At 49.7% G+C, this 23,029-nt stretch overlaps 1 protein-coding gene across 1 annotated transcript in view; it reads right to left on the bottom strand.

Annotated features, from left to right (window-relative positions):
* Positions 1 to 23,029, bottom strand: part of SLC6A2 (solute carrier family 6 member 2) — a 378,218-nt gene that overhangs the window by 113,565 nt on the left and 241,624 nt on the right. The window contains exon 12 of the mRNA XM_075325426.1: positions 5,502 to 5,739. Coding sequence (XP_075181541.1) covers positions 5,502 to 5,739 — 238 coding nt within the window. The remainder of the gene's footprint in view (positions 1 to 5,501; positions 5,740 to 23,029) is intronic.

Consider the following 23,029-nt stretch of genomic DNA (forward strand, 5'->3'; position numbering starts at 1 on the left):
CCTTCACTGGAATAGTGGAGGGGGCCAAAAGCCTCCATCTCCTCTCAAGGGGTGTGGTAAGGGAGTCTGGTTGCTAGGTGGCGTAGGCAAGAACAGGAGAGGAGGAGCAGTGAGCCAGTTCAGTGCAGAGTCCAGGGAGCTCCGAGGAGAGCTGACCCCTTCCCCTGGGCTGCTGTAGTCTGACAGCGTCCGCGCAGTGGCTACCGACGGGGGAGAACGGTCAACTAGGAGGGCTACCCGAAACCCATCTCCAGCTAGAGAGAGAGCACAGAGTGGGAAGTAAGGAGACTGCTAGGGAGTACCAGGCCCAAACGGGCGGCAGATCCCGAAGCGGAGATAGATCCAGCTTTCTTTTGCTAAACCTGCCGGTGTGGGGCTCTCAAAGCCCACGCCACAACACCACAAAAGCCGCAGCCACGTAGCCACAGTTAGGGCCCATAGCTCACAGGAGGCAAGAAGCTGGAGTGATCTGGCCCAGGCAACAAGCACACGGCAAACGAAGGGGAGTGAGGCGTCAGCAACTTCCCTGGGTGACCCCCATAGGGACTCAAAGTCGGGGTCACTCCAAACCACCAAGGGCTAAGGAAGGCGAGTTAGTAGTCACCCTCACAAGTCAGCCTGAAGGACACCTGGTTCCCGCCTGGTTCATCCCAGCTACGCCCGGGTTACTCACCCTGCCACCTGAAGTGAGTAAAAACCCTGAAAGACATTCTGCCTGTGTGGAGTTATTCTGCGCCTTGTGGTACTACGCACCTACACAGGGCCCTGGGGCTTGCCTCACTCTCAGGAGGCTATTCCAACTAACTGCACTCACCATCAGCCCCAGGCATCCCTTAACCTGCAGTGGCGGTCCCCATTGACCGCAATACTGAGAGTGGCGTCACGACAAGAAGAAGATCTCCTACCTGTGACCAGATCCAGCTGAGTGGAGTCCCTGAAGGTAATGCACCGACACAACACCTGTGGGGCTTCACACTTTTACACAGGTGTTCCACCTTCCTGGCAACTGCTGTGCTTCATTACAGAGCATGCTCTCTCAGAACCTCGCCAGTCGTACTCTCTGGTTCTGCAGTTGTGCTCTTGGCTTTTGTTTGTGCTTGTGTTCTGATCTTAGTTTCTTAACCCCGGACTGTTATTGGGCTCCTCTCTGCCCGCTCCCTGTTCTTGTCATTACCTTCTGGCTTTGACCTCAGACCGTTACCTGACCACGTCTTTGCTCCCTGAATCGGATACGTGCTGTCCTGGAATGCTGACCCTCAACCTGTGACTTGACTTCACTTCTGCTTACTCCCTGTGAACTGACGTGCCCTCCTGTTACCTGACACCAGCTTGCCTGACTATCGCAAATCGCACCCGCAAATCTAAGAAGACAAAAGCTCCTACTTAAAGAGTACACTAAAGTAGTGAATAATGAAAAACTTCCAATACACCAAAATATCAGAGATATTACAATACAACGATTGAAATCAAGACATCCACCCATCCGAACTGCAATCACCTTGCATGAACAAAACTTCAATTTAGAGGAGAAATGGCGAGAACTTTGGGTCAATGTAGTAGAAGGTGATCCCCAAATGTTCCCTAATTTACAAAACCCTCCACCAGGCTTCAATCTACCAAGGAAAACATGGGTTACTCTAAATCGTATCAGAACAAACTTTGGCGTCTGTGCAGATTTTATGTATAAGTGGGGAAAATATGACTCTCCGACCTGTGACTGTGGAGCAGATCGTCAAACTATCCAGCACATTGTTGAGGAGCCCCCTGAGATCCTACCATGGTGACAAGAAGGATTTCTATATTGTAAATGATAACGCTATTCCATATATAGAAAATCTTGATATTCAAATTTGATTTTTATCCTTTTGATATTTTTCAATCACTGTCTATTGTCTGGTGTTTATTTTTATATGATGGTAAGATATACATTCATACGATTAAATAAAAAGCTTGCCTGACTATCATTCCATCTATACGATCCGTTAGTAGTGACTAGCATCACAGTTTAATTTCCCAGAGGAACATTTCATGGCTTGTAAGCCTCCTCTTTCACTCTGAAGAAACAAATTTGCATGTGTAATTTACCATAGGAGCATTCCATGGCTTATAAGCCTCATTTTCCACGCTGAAGAGGCAGTTTGCATATCTCATAAGTTGCTATACAAATAACCTCTGACAAACATTAAAAGGGCTGTTTTTGATTGTTTGATGCTCTCAACACAAGCAACAAAACACACCACGGTGGTAACAGCTTTTGTCATTCAGAACAGAATGATCCCAAACCCTAATTTCTCACTACTTTGAATAGTAAAAAAATGCCATTTTCTGGAGAGGGGAGTTGATCATATGTTTTACCAACCAGTAATAGTCTAAGCAAACCATGGTGGGGCCCTTTTTCTCATGGCCCGCAGTGCAGCTGCTTGATCTGTCTCTATAAAACACCCTTAGCACAGAAAGTACAAAATTGGTTCATGATATGGAACACTTGTGATTCAACCCTTGGCCTGAAGATGGAGCAATGACCTGTGTGTGTGTGCCACCCCCATGCCAGCAGCCGGTCGCCGCTCAGGCCCGGACCTTCAGGGGTGGTGGCTCGAGGGTCTCCAGACCCAGGGGTTTCGCGGACACGCCGAATAAAATGGGGGACGTAGCTATATGGGCTAGGCCGTAATAGGTTCGTGACGCCACCCACGGTGTGTGGTGATGTGGGACACCACCGCTGCTGTTAGGGGGTACCCGGGGGAGATGATGTGCAGCACAGCAAGTTGTTAACCCCTCCGTGGGCAGGGATGGTGGCCCCGGGACCCGATGGCTCTGGTGCAGGGGGAATGATGACCGCAGGGGTTGTTTGTGTACTCACTTTCAGTAAAATACACAAGTCTCTGGTAAACCAAGGTGGTGGTGGCCGGTGCCGTGGCCGGTTGCGTTCGGGATCCCCCAACCGGCTGGTGGTCTCTATCCTTTTCCTGCACTGTTTTAAGTAGAAAATACTTCCCAGTTTGAAACGTAGGAGTCCGCTGTATGTGGCCTAAGGAGCAGTGCCCGCAGACGCTGGCCCGTGGGATCTATGGGCCTTGGCGGTGACCTCTTATCCCTTATCGGTGGGCTGTTGTCTTCTATGAGGGACTTTGGGTGGTACAGTACCTCTAGTCCTGGCCTCAATCGGTTAATTAACCAGTTCCAGTAGGTTCTGGTTCCTGGCTTCAGGGTCCGAGTACCCCCCTTTATGCTACGGTTTCCGGGTCGGTTCCCAGTGTCGGTACCGGTGGGCTACAACCCCGGCCCGGTCCACTTCGGTTTCACCGACCCGTCTTCCAGTCTCCTGCTGACGGAGACCACCGTCTGCCTCCTAGCCGAGGCACCAGTGCTCCTACCCTGGTACCTGTCAGTCAACTTCAGGCCTGACACACAGACCTTAAGGAATAACATTTGGAACACCATTCTAAGTCTGAACTGGGTGCAAAAACCTAAAAAAACATCACTATGGGGAGATAAGGTATGCACACCAGTGACTATGTAAGGGGAATACATGAAATAGCAGAAACTGCTGTGTGAATACTGACTTGAAAAATCCAATAGCTATGTGTAAGAGTGAAAATGTGAAAAATGGAATCTGCATTACTGCCATGAATATATGAATAAGGAGAAATTTACCTACTGAATTGATCAATGCAATAGAGCCCCAACACACAGACCTGACCTCCACTCCACACTCCTGTCCTTGAACTCCAAGACTGGTCTGACTTCTTTCCCGCCCCCGCGCTCTCTGGACCCTGGGTGCGCAACAACCGCCTGGTCATGCCCACTGGTGTGTATCTTTCCCTAAGGGGGGGTGACTAGGGTTTAATGGTTGGCTGTGTGTTTCCTAATGAGGGAAGGTGTTATGCAGGGGCCTACTTGTGACTACCTAATTTTGCCAGGGCATTACATATGAGTTTATTTGTTTTAAGTGACACTTGCAGGAACATTAAAGGGGTTGTCCAGTGTTCTGATAAAAGTCTGCAGTTAATCTGACTGTTCTTTTGAATTTTTAGGCTAATAGGTCAATTTGCATAGTTTCACATTCCAACTAGACGTGTTCGGCCTCACTCAATTCACTTATATTGAGAAAAGGCCGAACATGTCTAGTTGGCATGTGACCACATATTATGCAAATCGAATACTTGCAGTCACAGACCTTTATCTTGGCAGCTGTAGAGCATCCGATCTAACTGGGCCGGTAAGTCCCAGTGAAACTTAGTCAAGCATTACAGTCTACACCGTGATGGTTACCTTACTTTCCTACATTCCCACAGTCTCCTCAAGTGTCTCAATGACCGAAGTTAAGCTTTGCACACCCAGACGTCTAGCGGGACACAGGTCAATTGGTTGACTACATCATACACCAGTTAAGATTAATCCAGTGCCTTGACGATTAAGAGGCCTGGCCACTAGAGTCCCTCACCAGTAGAAGTTACCATTATCTTGACAGTTAAGGGGTCTGGATGTTAGGATTCCGTCCTTCGCTCCTACAACATGGAGCAACTCGTTCCAAAGATCGGCCTTTAGTTACAACACTGTTCACGCCCTGTGTCTCTGGCCACTCTCAAGGTTCAAGGTATTTTGCCTTCTGTCCTTTGCTTCATTGCCATAAACCACTTCTGTATGCGACTTTCATGACCAACCGACTATATGTCTGTCACGTTCACTCTTTAGGCCTTCACTGACTCCTAGAATGAATTGTCCTGTCCCTGTCAGCTGACTCCTCCCAGGGTGGGCTAATCCCAATACTTAATTGTTTCTGTCCCTGCAATCTGTTGCTGGGCAGACTTAACCCTTCACCTACATAACATTCTCATATAAAACACATCTTTTCAGTTAGCCATTAAAAAGGTATCAACCACTGAGGACTTCAGTTCTTTTAAACATTTTTTTTTTTCATATAAAACACTACATTTCACATTCATCACATTATACATTCCTAAAATGCTGTGATACTTAACTAGGACAGCATACATTATACAGAATCACAATACCTAATTCATATTGCACATCCCATCACAATATTTACAGAAGACGCAGGACACAATTCCCATTATACAACATTGAAGTGATTGATTACTTCAGGGGCAGGAGCGTTTCCACCGTTGACCACAACTCTTACACCGCAAGACCGGAGAATCCTGACAGTGTGCTATAAGGATTCAGAAGTCTGCAGTCATATGGATAACCGAAGACTGGACAACCCTTTCAAAAGGTCATTAGAGTATGGATGTGAAATAGCGAAAAGAGAAAGCCATTTTCAATGTTGCATGTACATCAACCATTACTACATTCTTTCAGTAGGTAGTTTAGAAAGCTTCAAGGTTTGAAGTTTATTTTCTCCTTTTGCTCTTTTTTTCTTTTTGCAAAGTACAAAGCAAAGTGTAAAGAGATGAAACAAGAAACACTATGTTCAATAATGTATCAACAAGAAGAAAAACGAAATAAATCACATCTCCAGTCTTAAAAGAGACACTTACTCATAAAACTGTGCAGCTGGTGTTAGTTTGTACTTGGAGTACGTGGTCCCGTTACTCAGCAGAGAGACGTTGAGAAGATTGGGGTCTGTGCAGTTATCAGTGTTCCACGGATTCCCACATTTGGTCCAAGGAAGCTCCGAGGTGAAGGAAGAAACGAGGTAATATAATGACCATGCGATGATTACATTGTAGTAGAATCCCACATAGAGCGCAATTAATATTACGGTGTAGCCAACACCTGGATAGTGGAAAAAGAACATCTGTAAAGGAAGATCTGCTTGAGATTTACTACAAAGTCATACAGCTGCTGCAAATCATAGTAATGGTGACCCTAAACTCTTATGGGAATACATAAAATGTTGCGCAAAGAACGTACTGTTACGGGGTTATTAAAGGAAATCTGTCAGCAGGTTTTTGCTATATACTGTAATCTGAAGACAGCATGCTGTAATGGTTAACACACAGATTTCAGTCATCTGTCCGTGCAGTTTCCCTGCAATGTTAGTTTTAGCTTCAGAAGACTATTACCGGACTAGGTCAGCTAGTCAGGCACTGACCCCGGTTGTGATTGGCAGCTCACTGTCTATAGACTTTGTATATAGAGAGCCTGGTGTGGGCAGGTTAACTCTGAGTTCTGCAGCATGCCAAATCTAAAAACTGATTGTATCAGATCTGTTGCACCCACTAAACTTTGATACTTTGTTGGATTCATGAACTCTTTGCCTAAATCATAATGCTCTCAGATGTGGTAACAAATCTGCTGACATATTCCCTATAAGGGCTATAAAAAAATTTAAGAAAATATCAACTAACAGTTTTGGAAAACAAATCATTGCCAGTCTTGTATGGTAATCGTACCTGGACCTCTCGAGATTTTACTGGACTTGGATCATGGTAAGAGGAGAATGAGGCTCCATAGCTCCATTCATTGGCGATGGAACTGCCATAAATAGCCAAGTGCTGTACCCGGCTATCTTCAGGACTTATTGCATGGAGCAGGTGTGCTCGTGTGTCTGTCTATCATTCCATGATAATAGGTCATTTCATGGCTCTATTCTCTGGATTCTTGGGGATTCCAGTTATAGGGATCCTGTGGATTGATGATTAAGGATGGATGAACCGGAACTGTAAAGTTCGTGGTCCATACCGGACATTTAGTGTACATGGCTCAAACTCAAACACGAACTTTCACGGATGTCCATGTCTGAGTTTGGAGTTCAGGTTCTGTTCGGATACTGAATAAAGATTGTTGTTCAGACTGAGAATGAGATCCATAGGATTCTATGCACATCGTGTGACATTACATCATTGGATTACGTTGGAACATTGAAGATTTTGATTTAGTTAATAACATGGTGAACGAGGAAGTGTGGGGGAGTTTTTATACTCTTACCGGGTTAGTAATGGGAGTGTCTGATGCCTCTCGATTACTAACCCCTGGGCATGAGGCAGTTGTCAATTCACAGCTGACATCAACCCCACAAGTATATTGACATCAATCCATACCATGGCAATTGATAAGAGTCGGGCAAAGCGCTAGAATTTCTGAATCTAACAGTAACAATAATAATCTTTATTTCTATAGCGCCAACATATTCTGCAGCGCTTTACAATTCAGGAGGATAATATACAAACAAGTAACAGTTACAGAAAATACAATATTTAGAGGGAAAAAAAAAAAAAGAAAAGACAAACAACCCTGCTCGTGAGAGCTTACAATCTACAATGAGATATGGGGGGGGGGGGGGGGTACAAGTGCTTATTTACAATGACAATCCAGCCATCTCACGAACTGGGGGATGGTTTCCTGGACCAGTTGGCCAGAGCCTTGAGATGCATTTGGGTGCCATGGAGTTTGATGTGCAGTTATAGTTGTAGAGGGACTATGTGAAACGAATCTGATTAGGGAGTGTGATAGGCGCCCTAAAAAGATGCATCTTTACGGTGCGCCTGAAGCTAAGTTGTGATTTGTCCTAACTTCTTGGGGTAGAGCGTTCCAGAGGGCTGGTGCAGCTCGGAAGAAGTCTTGGATCCGGGAGTGGGAGGTTCGAATTAGTGTGGATGTTAGTTGAAAGTCGTTTGCAGAGTGTAGAGAATGGGTGGGGTGATAGACAGAGAGGAGGGTGGAGATGTAGAGGGAGCCGCACTGTGGAGAGCTTTGTGGGTGAGAACAAGCAGTTTGAATTGGATCCTGTGATTTATGAGCAGCCAGTGCAATGACTGGCACAGAGCAGAGGCAGCCGAGTAGCGGTTAGCCAGATAGGTGACCCTGGCTGCTGCATTAAGGTTGGACTGTAGAGGGGAGAGTCTAGTTAGGGGAGACCAATTAATAGAGAGTTACAGTAGTCAAGGCGGGAGTGGATCAGGGCCACGGTGAGGGTTTTTGTCGTTTCCATTGTGAGAAAGGGGCGGATTCTAGAGATGTTCTTGAGGTGCAAGCGGCAGGTGCAGGCAAGATATTGTATGTGGGAGGTGAAGCAGAGATCAGTGTCAAGTATAACACCCAGACAGCAAGCCTGCTGCCTAGGAGTTATTGTGGTGCCGCACACAGAGAGGGAGATGTCAGGTTTAGGAAGGTTGGAAGACGGAGGAAAAAGAAGAAGTTCAGTTTTTGAAAGGTTAAGTTTCAGATAGAGAGCAGACATGACATTGCAAACTGCAGTGAGGCAGTCACTTGTGTTCTGTAGTACAGCGGGGGTGAGCTCAGGGGATGAGGTGTATAGCTGTGTGTCATCAGCATAAAGATGGTATTGAAAGCCAAATCTGCTGATGGCCATTCCAATTGGGGCAGTGTAGAGGGAGAAAAGAAGAGGGCAGAGGACTGAACCTTGAGGGACCCCAACGGTGAGAGGAAGAGGAGAAGATGTAGAGCCAGCAAATTATACGCTGAGTGAGCGGCCAGAAAGATAGGAAGAGAACCAGGAAAGCACAGTGTCCTTTAGGCCGATACCAGCCCCCAGATATCTGCTTTAACAGTAATAGTTATCAAAAATAGGGGGGACAAAAGGCCCAGAGTTCAAAAATGCCTTTTATTTTTCAGCATGTTTGCAACATTTTTGTTGCATTTTTATTGAATTGTTTTTGCAGCACAATTTTTTTTTTTTTTTTAGGTGTGGATTACATATGTGTGGTTTGCCTGCAGTACATGTTTAATAAAGGTAGTTACATTCACCAAAGAAGGCTTCAAAAACATAGCAAAAGACACCATTGTATTTTTTTGCAGCATTTTATTTCACTTTCTCATTGCTTTCTATGGGTGAAAAAAAAAAAATGCAGCAGAAATGCTGAAATGCAGTGTCTCAAATCAATGCTCCATAGACTTTGTTTGTCGGATTCCCTGGACCAGCTGGGATATTTTTTTCTTTTGAATAAAGTGGTGAATGATGGCAAGCATCTTATTGGTTTGTATATATGCGGGGGAATTTACAGATATTCTTGTGGTCTACGGTGGATTCCGTGGACTACAGCAAGGCTGAATGGGTTTTTTGTTTTTTTTTTTAAATAAAGTGGTAAATAATGGAAAATTATATGCCATTACCCGAATTCCCACCGCACCAAGGCAAATCGGGAAGAGCTGAGGCAAAGTGCCAGAATTGGTAGATCTAATATGATACTCCAATTCTGGGGAGGCTGCAGTTTGTCATAGACTATGTTTTGAGGGGAAATTTTAGCCCCGCACTTTACAGTTATTCACCAGAAAACCTGCTTACCTTAAAGTCAATGGAGCTGGAAGCTACAGGTCATTAATAGGAGAGCTAATTGGTTGCTATAGGCAATGAAGGACATTCTTAAAGTATAAGAAGCAATATGATCTCGGTAGAGACAAAGACACCCAGAGACAGAGAGGAAGGGAGACAGACACACCCACAGTCAGAGGAAGGAAGGGAGACAGACATGTGACGCCCTGGACTAGCCAGATAGTCACAGAAAGGCCCTTGCACAAACACCCATCCCCTAAAAAGGTAACACCAGCCAACCTAAAACTTTGGTCACCTCCCTCAGAGCTTAATGGACACACCAGGGGGCGGAGCCAGGTGGCTGGCACACCCACTGAGGAGTTCCAGGGGCCTGAGGCAGGAAGCAGAGGAGTCAAGTTCAGTAGTGAGGAGAGGTGAGTTTAGGAGGCGAAAAGTAGAGTAGTAACATCTGACAGGGGTCTGGGTCGTAGCCTGGACACCCTTTGGCCAAGAGGCAGATGGTGGTCGCCGCCTGCAGGAGCCGGGAAGACGGCCTAGTGTAACCTCAAGGGAACGGAACAGGGTAGTGGCCCGCCAGTACCGAACCGGGGAACCGACTGCAAACCGGAGCACACAGGGGGGTACTCAGACCCTGACACGAGGTCCCGAATCTACCGGACTAAGTTAATTCACTGATAAAGGTCTGGACTTTAGGTCCTTTCCCAACCAAGTCCCGACTGAAGACAACAGCCCAACGAGGGGGATAGAAAGCCACCCCTCAGGCAGAGGGGTCCCAAGGCCCAGCATCTGCGGGCAAACTGGCTCTCCCAACACACACACACAGCCAGGGAGCGGACTCCCATCGCTGAAGCGCAGGCAGTCCACAGCTACAAAACAAGGTGCAGGAGAAAGGCGTGGACCACCAAACCGGGTGGGGGACCAGACGCAGCTGGCTGCGGGCACCGACTACCATCATTTTGGTTTACAAGAGACTCCGGTGTATCTGTCAGAGTGAGTACAACTGTGCCTTCGGGCGCCGCAACGCCCCGCACCACACCAATCTTCCCACACCCTCACAACCGGGCCCCGGGACCATCACCCCCTACCCACGGAGGGGATCAACACCTGGCTGTGCAACACAGTCCCCAGGGACCTAGTAAACAGCAGCAATGGTGTCTACATTCACCACAACCCGTGGGTGGCGTCACAAACGTAACCCAAACCACGGCCCCGGCCGTAAACCTACCTACCAACCCCTTACGTAGCGCCAGCATCCTTTCAGCGTGACGTGACCCCGGGTCCAGAGGCACTCGAGCCACCCACCGACAAGCCCGGATCAGAGCAGCTCGGCTGCAGCCGAGCGTGGGGCGGTACAGACACACCCAGAGAGAGAGGAAGGAAGGGAGACAGACCCACACAGGGACCGAGAGGAAGGAAGGGAGACCAACCGAGAGGAAGAGAGGAAGGAAGGAAGGAAGGAAGGAAGGAAGACCGACCGAGAGGAAGAAGGAAGGAAGGAAGGAAGGAAGACCGACCGAGAGGAAGAAGGAAGGAAGGAAGGAAGACCGACCGAGAGGAAGGAAGGAAGGAAGGAAGGAAGGCAGGCAGACCCACCCACCCAGGGAAAGAGAGGAAGGAAGGAAGGAAGGAAGGTAGACAGGCCCACCCAGGGACCGAGTGGAAGGAAGGAAGGAAGGAAGGAAGGAAGGGAGACAGACCGAGAGGAAGGAAGGAAGGAAGGAAGGGAGACAGACCGAGAGGAAGGAAGGAAGGAAGGAGGACCGAGAGGAAGGAAGGAAGGAAGGGAGACAGACAGAGAGGAAGGAAGGAAGGCAGACCCATCCAGGGACAGAGAGGAAGAAAGGAAGGAAGGCAGACCCACCCAGGGACCGAGAGGAAGGAAGGAAGGAAGGAAGACAGACCGAGAGGAAGGAAGGAAGGAAGGAAGGAAGACAAATCGAGAGGAAGGAAGGAAGGAAGGAAGGAAGGAAGACAAACCGAGAGTAAGGAAGGAAGGAAGGAAGACAGACCGAGAGTAAGGAAGGAAGGAAGGAAGGGAGACCGAGAGGAAGGAAGGAAGGAAGGGAGACCGAGAGGAAGGAAGGAAGGAAGGGAGACCGAGAGGAAGGAAGGAAGGAAGGAAGGGAGACCGAGAGGAAGGAAGGAAGGAAGGAAGGAAGACAGACCGAGAGGAAGGAAGGAAGGAAGGAAGGAAGGAAGACAGACCGAGAGGAAGGAAGGAAGGAAGGAAGGAAGGAAGACAGACCGAGAGGAAGGAAGGAAGGAAGGGAGACAGACCGAGAGCAAGGAAGGAAGGAAGGAAGGGAGACAGACCGAGAGCAAGGAAGGAAGGAAGGAAGGAAGGAAGGGAGACAGACCGAGAGGAAGGAAGGAAGGCAGGCAGACCGAGAGGAAGGAAGGAAGGAAGACAGACCGAGAGGTAGGAAGTAAGGAAGGAAGGAAGACCGAGAGGAAGGAAGGAAGGAAGGCAGACCGAGAAGAACGAAGGAAGGAAGGAAGGAAGGCAGACCGAGAGGAAGGAAGGAAGGAAGGAAGGAAGGAAGACAGACCGAGAGGAAGGAAGGAAGGAAGGAAGACAGACCGAGAGGAAGGAAGGAAGGAAGGAAGGCAGACCGAGAGGAAGGAAGGAAGGAAGGAAGGCAGACCGAGAGGAAGGAAGGAAGGAAGGAAGGAAGGGAGACAGACCGAGAGGAAGGAAGGAAGGAAGGAAGACCGAGAGGAAGGAAGGAAGGAAGGAAGGAAGACGGAGAGGAAGGAAGGAAGGAAGCAAGGCCGACCGAGAGGAAGGAAGGAAGGGAGACAGACCGAGAGGAAGGAAGGAAGGAAGGAAGGAAGGGAGACAGACCGAGAGGAAGGAAGGAAGGAAGGAAGGAAGGAAGGGAGGGAGACAGACCGAGAGGAAGGAAGGAAGGAAGGAAGGAAGGAAGGAAGGAAGAGAGACAGACCGAGAGGAAGGAAGGAAGGAAGGAAGGAAGGAAGACAGACCCACCCAGGGACCGAGAGGAAGGAAGGAAGGAAGGAAGGAAGGGAGACAGACCGAGAGGAAGGAAGGAAGGAAGGAAGACAGACCGAGAGGAAGGAAGGAAGGAAGGAAGGGAGACAGACCGAGAGGAAGGAAGGAAGGAAGGAAGGAAGGCAGACCGAGAGGAAGGAAGGAAGGAAGGAAGGAAGGAAGGAAGGAAGACAAACCGAGAGTAAGGAAGGAAGGAAGGAAGGAAGGAAGACAAACCGAGAGTAAGGAAGGAAGGAAGGAAGGGAGAAAGACCGAGAGGAAGGAAGGAAGGAAGGAAGGGAGACAGACCGAGAGGAAGGAAGGAAGGAAGACCGAGAGGAAGGAAGGAAGGAAGGAAGAAAGGAAGACAGACCGAGAGGAAGGAAGGAAGGAAGACCGAGAGGAAGGAAGGAAGGAAGGAAGACAGACCGAGAGGAAGGAAGGAAGGAAGGGAGACCCATCCAGGGACAGAGAGGAAGGAAGGAAGGAAGGAAGGAAGGAAGACAGACCGAGAGGAAGGAAGGAAGGAAGGAAGGAAGGCAGACCGAGAGGAAGGAAGGAAGGAAGGAAGACCGAGAGGAAGGAAGGAAGGAAGGAAGACAGACCGAGAGGAAGGAAGGAAGGAAGGGAGACCCATCCAGGGACAGAGAGGAAGGAAGGAAGGAAGGAAGACAGACAGAGAGTAAGGAAGGAAGGAAGGCAGACAGAGAGTAAGGAAGGAAGGAAGGAAGGAAGGAAGGCAGACCGAGAGGAAGGAAGGAAGGAAGGAAGAAAGGAAGGAAGGAAGGAAGGAAGGAAGGGAGACAGACCGAGAGGAAGGAAGGAAGGGAGACAGACCAAGAGGAAGGAAGGAAGGAAAAAAGGAAGACATACCGAGAGGAAGGAAGGAAGGAAGGCAGGAAGACAGACCGAGAGTAAGGAAGGAAGGAAGGAAGGAAGGGATACAGACCGAGAGTAAGGAAGGAAGGAAGGAAGGCAGACCCACCCAGGGACCGAGAGTAAGGAAGGAAGGAAGGAAGGAAGGAAGGGAGACAGACCCACCCAGGGACCGAGAGGAAGGAAGGAAGGAAGACAGACCAAGAGGAAGGAAGGAAGGAAGGAAGGAAGGGAGACCGAGAGGAAGGAAGGAAGGAAGACAGACCGAGAGGAAGGAAGGAAGGAAGACAAACCGAGAGGAAGGAAGGAAGGAAGGAAGGAAGGAAGACAAACCGAGAGTAAGGAACGAAGGAAGGAAGGAAGGAAGGAAGGAAGACAAACCGAGAGTAAGGAAGGAAGGAAGGAAGGAAGGAAGACAGACCGAGAGTATGGAAGGAAGGAAGGAAGGAAGGAAGGAAGACAGACCGAGAGTAAGGAAGGAAGGAAGGAAGGAAGACAGACCGAGAGTAAGGAAGGAAGGAAGGAAGGAAGGAAGACAGACCGAGAGTAAGGAAGGAAGGAAGGAAGGAAGGAAGGAAGAAAAACCGAGAGTAAGGAACGAAGGAAGGAAGGAAGGAAGGAAGGAAGGGAGAAAGACCGAGAGGAAGGAAGGAAGGAAGGAAGGAAGGAAGGAAGGGAGAAAGACCGAGAGGAAGGAAGGAAGGAAGGAAGGGAGAAAGACCGAGAGGAAGGAAGGAAGGAAGGAAGGAAGACAGACCGAGAGGAAGGAAGGAAGGAAGGAAGGAAGGGAGAAAGACCGAGAGGAAGGAAGGAAGGAAGGAAGGAAGGAAGGAAGGAAGGAAGGGAGAAAGACCGAGAGGAAGGAAGGAAGGAAGGAAGGAAGACAGACCGAGAGGAAGGAAGGAAGGAAGGAAGGCAGGAAGACAGACCAAGAGTAAGGAAGGAAGGAAGGAAGGAAGGAAGGGAGACAGACCGAGAGTAAGGAAGGAAGGAAGGAAGGAAGGAAGAAAGGAAGGAAGGCAGACCCACCCAGGGACCGAGAGGAAGGAAGGAAAGAAGGAAGGAAGACTGACCGAGAGTAAAGCCCACTTTACACGTTGCAATTAGTTGTACAATCGCATTTGCGATGTGACACGCCCAGGTTGCATACGGGATCTATGAGATTTCACGTTGGTCGTTCATTTGCTGTCACACGAGCGTTAGTAGTCTATGTTAAATTGGTCAATTTTGTGTGCGATCCTTTAGATCATGTGTTCTGTGACGTATGCATTGAGCACCTTTTTTTTTTTTTATTTATTGACTTGCCAAGCGTGTGTAATGTGTAGGGATGCGTTTTTACTATGTCATCTGCCATTCAGCTCTGCTACATGGCCGCTAACAGCAGACACAGACAGCCATGTAGCAGAGCTGAATGGCAGATGACAGCAGACACAGACAGAGCCGCACTGTCAGAATGAACTCGTGTGAACTTCACCCGACTTCATTGTGATGCTGCGGCTCTGTCTGTGTCGCGTCCTGATTAGCGGTCACCAGTGAAGACTCACCGGTGACCGCTAATCTCCTGAGTAACTGAAGTTAGCAGCCCTCTCTCATACTCACCAATCCCCGATCCCCGGCGCTGCACGGCATTCACACTGCTCCGGCGGCTTTTACTGTTTTGAAAAAGCCGGCCGCCCATTAAACAATTTCGTATTCCCTGCTTTCCCCGCCCACCAGCGCCTATGATTGGTTACAGTGAGACACGCCCCCACTCTGAGTGACAGGTGTCACACTGCACCCAATCACAGCAGCCGGTGGGCGTGTCTATACTGTGTAGTGAAATAAATAATTAAATAATTAAAACAAACGGCGTGCGGTTCCCCCCATTTTTAAAACCAGCCAGATAAAGCCATACGGCTGAAGGCTGGTATTCTCAGGATGGGGAGCTCCACGTTATGGGGAGCCCCCCACCCTAACAATATCAGCCAACAGCCGCCCAGAATTACCGCATACATTATATGCGACAGTTCTGGGACTGTACCCGGCTCTTCCCGATTTGCCCTGGTGCGTTGGCAAATCGGGGTAATAAGGAGTTATTGGCAGCCCATAGCTGCCAATAAGTCCTAGATTAATCATGTCAGGCGTCTATGAGACACCCTCCATGATTAATCTGTAAGTTACAGTAAATAAACACACTCACCAGAAAAAAATCCTTTATTAGAAATAAAAACACACACATATACCCTGGTTCACCACTTTAATCAGCCCCAAAAAGCCCTCCTTGTCCGGCGTAATCCAGGATGATCCAGCGTCGCTTCCACCGCAGCTGCATGTAGGTGACCGGAGCTGCAGCACACACAGCCGCTCCGGTCACCTCCACGCAGGTAATGAAGACAGCCGCGCGATCAGCTGCTGTCACTGAGGTTACCCGCGGCCACCGCTGCATCCACCGGTGGCCGCGGGTAACCTCAGTGACAGCAGCTGATCGCACGGCTGTCTTCATTTGCTGCATGGAGGTGACCGGAGCGGCTGTGTCTGCTGCGGCTCCTGTCACCTCCATGCAGCTGCGGTGGAAGCGACGCTGGATCATCCTGGATTACGCCGGACAAGGAGGGCTTTTTGGGGCTGATTAAAGTGGTGAACCAGGGTATATGTGTGTGTTTTTATTTCTAATAAAGGATTTTTTCGGGTGTGTGTTTATTTACTGTAACTTACAGATTAATCATGGAGGGTGTCTCATAGACGCCTGACATGATTAATCTAGGACTTATCGGCAGCTATGGGCTGCCAATAACTCCTTATTACCCCGATTTGCCAACGCACCAGGGTAAATCGGGAAGAGCCGGGTACAGTCCCAGAACTGTCGCATATAATGTATGCGGCAATTCTGGGCGGCTGTTGGCTGATATTGTTAGGGTGGGGGGCTCCCCATAACGTGGAGCTCCCCATCCTGAGAATACCAGCCTTCAGCCGTATGGCTTTATCTGGCTGGTTTTAAAAATGGGGGGAACCGCACGCCGTTTTTTTTAATTATTTAATTATTTATTTCACTACACAGTATAGACACGCCCACCGGCTGCTGTGATTGGGTGCAGTGTGACACCTGTCACTCAGAGTGGGGGCGTGTCTCACTGTAACCAATCATAGGCGCTGGTGGGCGGGGAAAGCAGGGAATACGAAATTGTTTAATGGGCGGCCGGCTTTTTCAAAACAGTAAAAGCCGCCGGAGCAGTGTGAATGCCGTGCAGCGCCAGGGATCGGGGATCGGTGAGTATATGAGAGAGGGGGATAGACTGACATGGACTGAGAGTGAGGGACAGAGATAGTGACGGACTGACAGAGATTAGTGCATGACAGACATTGTGAGGCGCTTCAGAACGCAGCTTTTCAGCTGCGCTCTGAAGCACACCTTTTTTAAGCTGCGGTGCAGAGCGCACACCTGCGCACATAGCATCAGACAACAAAATCGTATGAGGGATGTCACACGTTACAATTGACTAGGTTCGTGCAACAAAACGCTCAATTCTAGAGAATGATACGATGTGTTTGCGATCAACGGTTTTGCGTTCAATCCTGATCGCATGTAGCTGTCACACGCAGATACCTCACAAACGATGCCGGATGTGCGTCACTTACAACTTGACCCCAACGACGGATTGTGAGATATATTGAAGCGTGTGTAGCGGGCTTTAGGAAGGAAGGAAGGAAGGAAGGAAGGGAGACAGACCCACCCAGGGACCGAGAGGAAGGAAGGAAGGAAGACAGACCGAGAGGAAGGAAGGAAGGAAGGAAGGAAGGAAGGGAGACAGACCAAGAGGAAGGAAGGAAGGAAGGAAGGAAGGAAGGAAGGAAGACAGACCGAGAGGAAGGAAGGAAGACAGACCGAGAGGAAGGAAGGAAGGAAGGAAGGAAGGAAGACAAACCGAGAGTAAGGAACGAAGGAAGGAAGGAAGACAAACCGAGAGTAAGGAAGGAAGGAAGGAAGGAAGGAAGGAAGGGAGACAGACCGAGAGTAAGGAAGGAAGGAAGGAAGGAAGACAGACCCACCCAGGGACCGGGAGGAAGGAAGGAAGGAAGGAAGGAAGGAAGGAAGGAAGGAAGACAAACCGAGAGTAAGGAAGGAAGGAAGGAAGGAAGGAAGGAAGGAAGACAGACCGAGAGTATGGAAGGAAGGAAGGAAGGAAGACAGACCGAGAGTAAGGAAGGAAGGAAGGAAGGAAGGAAGACAGACCGAGAGTAAGGAAGGAAGGAAGACAAACCGAGAGTAAGGAAGGAAGGAAGGAAGGAAGGAAGGAAGGAAGACAGACCGAGAGTATGGAAGGAAGGAAGGAAGGAAGACAGACCGAGAGTAAGGAAGGAAGGAAGGAAGGAAGGAAGACAGACCGAGAGTAAGGAAGGAAGGAAGGAAGGAAGGAAGGAAGACAAACCGAGAGTAAGGAACGAAGGAAGGAAGGAAGGAAGACAAACCGAGAGTAAGGAACGAAGGAAGGAAGGAAGGAAGGAAGACAAACCGAGAGTAAGGAAGGAACGAAGGAAGGAAGGAAGGGAGACAGACCGAGAGTAAGGAAGGAAGGAAGGAAGGAAGGAAGACAAACCGAGAGTAAGGAAGGAAGGAAGGAAGGAAGGAAGACAAACCGAGAGTAAGGAAGGAAGGAAGGAAGGAAGGAAGGGAGAAAGACCGAGAGGAAGGAAGGAAGGAAGGAAGGAAGGGAGAAAGACCGAGAGGAAGGAAGGAAGGAAGGGAGAAAGACCGAGAGGAAGGAAGGAAGGAAGGAAGGGAGAAAGACCGAGAGGAAGGAAGGAAGGAAGGAAGGAAGGGAGACAGACCGAGAGTAAGGAAGGAAGGAAGGAAGGAAGAAAGGAAGGAAGGCAGACCCACCCAGGGACCGAGAGGAAGGAAGGAAAGAAGGAAGGAAGACTGACCGAGAGTAAGGAAGGAAGGAAGGAAGGAAGGGAGACAGACCCACCCAGGGACCGAGAGGAAGGAAGGAAGGAAGACAGACCGAGAGGAAGGAAGGAAGGAAGGAAGGGAGACAGACCGAGAGGAAGGAAGGAAGGAAGGAAGGAAGACAGACCAAGAGGAAGGAAGGAAGGAAGACAGACCGAGAGGAAGGAAGGAAGGAAGGAAGGAAGGAAGACAGACCCACCCAGGGACCGGGAGGAAGGAAGGAAGGAAGGAAGGAAGGAAGACAAACCGAAAGTAAGGAAGGAAGGAAGGAAGGAAGGAAGGAAGACAAACCGAGAGTAAGGAAGGAAGGAAGGAAGGAAGGAAGGAAGGAAGGAAGGAAGGAAGGGAGAAAGACCGAGAGGAAGGAAGGAAGGAAGGAAGGAAGGGAGAAAGACCGAGAGGAAGGAAGGAAGGAAGGGAGAAAGACCGAGAGGAAGGAAGGAAGGAAGGAAGGGAGAAAGACCGAGAGGAAGGAAGGAAGGAAGGAAGGAAGGAAGGAAGGGAGACAGACCGAGAGTAAGGAAGGAAGGAAGGAAGGAAGAAAGGAAGGAAGGCAGACCCACCCAGGGACCGAGAGGAAGGAAGGAAAGAAGGAAGGAAGGGAGACAGACCCACCCAGGGACCGAGAGGAAGGAAGGAAGGAAGACAGACCGAGAGGAAGGAAGGAAGGAAGGAAGGGAGACAGACCGAGAGGAAGGAAGGAAGGAAGGAAGGAAGGAAGGAAGACAGACCGAGAGGAAGGAAGGAAGGAAGACAGACCGAGAGGAAGGAAGGAAGGAAGGAAGGAAGGAAGGAAGACAGACCCACCCAGGGACCGGGAGGAAGGAAGGAAGGAAGGAAGGAAGACAAATCGAGAGTAAGGAAGGAAGGAAGGAAGGAAGGAAGGAAGACAGACCGAGAGTATGGAAGGAAGGAAGGAAGGAAGACAGACCGAGAGTAAGGAAGGAAGGAAGGAAGGAAGGAAGGAAGGAAGACAGACCGAGAGTAAGGAAGGAAGGAAGGAAGGAAGGAAGGAAGGAAGACAAACCGAGAGTAAGGAACGAAGGAAGGAAGGAAGGAAGACAAACCGAGAGTAAGGAACGAAGGAAGGAAGGAAGGAAGGAAGGAAGGAAGACAAACCGAGAGTAAGGAAGGAAGGAAGGAAGGAAGGAAGGAAGACAAACCGAGAGTAAGGAAGGAAGGAAGGAAGGAAGGAAGGGAGACAGACCGAGAGTAAGGAAGGAAGGAAGGAAGACAGACCCACCCAGGGACCGGGAGGAAGGAAGGAAGGAAGGAAGGAAGGAAGGAAGACAAAACGAAAGTAAGGAAGGAAGGAAGGAAGGAAGGAAGGAAGACAAACCGAGAGTAAGGAAGGAAGGAAGGAAGGAAGGAAGGGAGAAAGACCGAGAGGAAGGAAGGAAGGAAAGAAGGAAGGGAGAAAGACCGAGAGGAAGGAAGGAAGGAAGGAAGGGAGAAAGACCGAGAGGAAGGAAGGAAGGAAGGAAGGAAGGAAGGGAGAAAGACCGAGAGGAAGGAAGGAAGGAAGGAAGACAGACCGAGAGGAAGGAAGGAAGGAAGGAAGGAAGGAAGGGAGACAGACCGAGAGTAAGGAAGGAAGGAAGGAAGGAAGGAAGGAAGGAAGACAGACCGAGAGTATGGAAGGAAGGAAGGAAGGAAGACAGACCGAGAGTAAGGAAGGAAGGAAGGAAGGAAGACAGACCGAGAGTAAGGAAGGAAGGAAGGAAGGAAGGAAGGAAGACAAACCGAGAGTAAGGAACGAAGGAAGGAAGGAAGGAAGACAAACCGAGAGTAAGGAACGAAGGAAGGAAGGAAGGAAGGAAGGAAGACAAACCGAGAGTAAGGAAGGAAGGAAGGAAGGAAGGAAGGAAGGAAGGAAGGGAGACAGACCGAGAGTAAGGAAGGAAGGAAGGAAGACAGACCCACCCAGGGACCGGGAGGAAGGAAGGAAGGAAGGAAGGAAGGAAGACAAAACGAAAGTAAGGAAGGAAGGAAGGAAGGAAGGAAGACAAACCGAGAGTAAGGAAGGAAGGAAGGAAGGAAGGAAGGAAGGGAGAAAGACCGAGAGGAAGGAAGGAAGGAAAGAAGGAAGGGAGAAAGACCGAGAGGAAGGAAGGAAGGAAGGAAGGGAGAAAGACCGAGAGGAAGGAAGGAAGGAAGGAAGGAAGGAAGGGAGAAAGACCGAGAGGAAGGAAGGAAGGAAGGAAGACAGACCGAGAGGAAGGAAGGAAGGAAGGAAGGAAGGGAGACAGACCGAGAGTAAGGAAGGAAGGAAGGAAGGAAGGAAGAAAGGAAGGAAGGCAGACCCACCCAGGGACCGAGAGGAAGGAAGGAAAGAAGGAAGGAAGACTGACCGAGAGTAAGGAAGGAAGGAAGGAAGGAAGGAAGGGAGACAGACTCACCCAGGGACCGAGAGGAAGGAAGGAAGGAAGACAGACCGAGAGGAAGGAAGGAAGGAAGGAAGGAAGGGAGACAGACCGAGAGGAAGGAAGGAAGGAAGGAAGGAAGGAAGGAAGACAGACCGAGAGGAAGGAAGGAAGGAAGGAAGACAGACCGAGACGAAGGAAGGAAGGAAGGAAGACAAACCGAGAGTAAGGAACGAAGGAAGGAAGGAAGGAAGGAAGACAAACCGAGAGTAAGGAAGGAAGGAAGGAAGGAAGGGAGGAAGGGAGAAAGACCGAGAGGGAGGAAGGAAGGAAGGAAGGAAGGGAGAAAGACCGAGAGGAAGGAAGGAAGGAAGGAAGGAAGGAAGGGAGAAAGACCGAGAGGAAGGAAGGAAGGAAGGAAGGAAGGGAGAAAGACCGAGAGGAAGGAAGGAAGGAAGGAAGGAAGGAAGACAGACCGAGAGGAAGGAAGGAAGGAAGGAAGGAAGACAGACCAAGAGTAAGGAAGGAAGGAAGGGAGACAGACCGAGAGTAAGGAAGGAAGGAAGGAAGGAAGAAAGGAAGGAAGGCAGACCCACCCAGGGACCGAGAGGAAGGAAGGAAAGAAGGAAGGAAGACTGACCGAGAGTAAGGAAGGAAGGAAGGAAGGAAGGAAGGGAGACAGACTCACCCAGGGACCGAGAGGAAGGAAGGAAGGAAGACAGACCGAGAGGAAGGAAGGAAGGAAGGAAGGAAGGAAGGAAGACAGACCGAGAGGAAGGAAGGAAGGAAGGAAGACAGACCGAGACGAAGGAAGGAAGGAAGGAAGACAAACCGAGAGTAAGGAACGAAGGAAGGAAGGAAGGAAGGAAGACAAACCGAGAGTAAGGAAGGAAGGAAGGAAGGAAGGAAGGGAGGAAGGGAGAAAGACCGAGAGGAAGGAAGGAAGGAAGGAAGGAAGGGAGAAAGACCGAGAGGAAGGAAGGAAGGAAGGAAGGGAGAAAGACCGAGAGGAAGGAAGGAAGGAAGGAAGGAAGACAGACCGAGAGGAAGGAAGGAAGGAAGGAAGGCAGGAAGACAGACCAAGAGTAAGGAAGGAAGGAAGGAAGGGAGACAGACCGAGAGTAAGGAAGGAAGGAAGGAAGGAAGAAAGGAAGGAAGGCAGACCCACCCAGGGACCGAGAGGAAGGAAGGAAAGAAGGAAGGAAGACTGACCGAGAGTAAGGAAGGAAGGAAGGAAGGAAGGAAGGGAGACAGACCCACCCAGGGACCGAGAGGAAGGAAGGAAGGAAGACAGACCGAGAGGAAGGAAGGAAGGAAGGAAGGGAGACAGACCGAGAGGAAGGAAGGAAGGAAGGAAGGAAGGAAGGGAGAAGACCGAGAGAAGGAAGGAAGGAAGGAAGGAAGGGAGACCCATCCAGGGACCGAGAGGAAGAAAGGAAGGAAGGAAGGAAGGAAGGATGGAAGACAGACCGAGAGTAAGGAAGGAAGGAAGGAAGGGAGGGAGGGAGACAAACCGAGAGGAAGGAAGGGAGACAGACCGAGAGGAAGGAAGGAAGGAAGGAAGGAAGGAAGGAAGGAAGGGAGAAAGACCGAGAGGAAGGAAGGAAGGAAGGAAGGAAGGAAGGAAGGAAAGGAGAAGGGAGAAAGACCGAGAGGAAGGAAGGAAGGAAGGAAGGGAGAAAGACCGAGAGGAAGGAAGGAAGGAAGGAAGGAAGGAAGGAAGACAGACCGAGAGGAAGGAAGGAAGGAAGGAAGGCAGGAAGACAGACAAGAGTAAGGAAGGAAGGAAGGGAGACAGACCGAGAGTAAGGAAGGAAGGAAGGAAGGAAGAAAGGAAGGAAGGCAGACCCACCAGGGACCGAGAGGAAGGAAGGAAAGAAGGAAGGAAGACTGACCGAGAGTAAGGAAGGAAGGAAGGAAGGAAGGAAGGGAGACAGACCCACCCAGGGACCGAGAGGAAAGAAGGAAGGAAGACAGACCGAGAGGAAGGAAGGAAGGAAGGAAGGAAGGGAGACAGACCGAGAGGAAGGAAGGAAGGAAGGAAGGAAGACAGACCGAGAGGAAGGAAGGAAGGAAGGAAGACAGACCGAGAGGAAGGAAGGAAGGAAGGAAGGAAGGAAGACAAACCGAGAGTAAGGATTGAAGGAAGGAAGGAAGGAAGGAAGGAAGGAAGACAAACCGAGAGTAAGGAAGGAAGGAAGGAAGGAAGGGAGACAGACCGAGAGTAAGGAAGGAAGGAAGGGAAGACAGACCCACCCAGGGACCGGGAGGAAGGAAGGAAGGAAGGAAGGAAGGAAGACAAACCGAGAGTAAGGAAGGAAGGAAGGAAGGAAGGAAGGAAGGAAGGAAGACAGACCGAGAGTATGGAAGGAAAGAAGGAAGGAAGACAGACCGAGAGTAAGGAAGGAAGGAAGGAAGGAAGGAAGACAGACCGAGAGTAAGGAAGGAAGGAAGGAAGGAAGGAAGGAAGGAAGGAAGGAAGACAAACCGAGAATAAGGAACGAAGGAAGGAAGGAAGACAAACCGAGAGTAAGGAGCGAAGGAAGAAAGGAAGGAAGAAGGAAGACAGACCCACCCAGGGACCGGGAGGAAGGAAGGAAGGAAGGAAGACAAACCGAGAGTAAGGAAGGAAGGAAGGAAGACAAACCGAGAGTAAGGAAGGAAGGAAGGAA

The sequence above is a fragment of the Anomaloglossus baeobatrachus genome, chromosome 10 (genome assembly GCF_048569485.1).
Source record: "Anomaloglossus baeobatrachus isolate aAnoBae1 chromosome 10, aAnoBae1.hap1, whole genome shotgun sequence".
Classification (NCBI taxonomy): Eukaryota; Metazoa; Chordata; class Amphibia; order Anura; family Aromobatidae; genus Anomaloglossus; species Anomaloglossus baeobatrachus.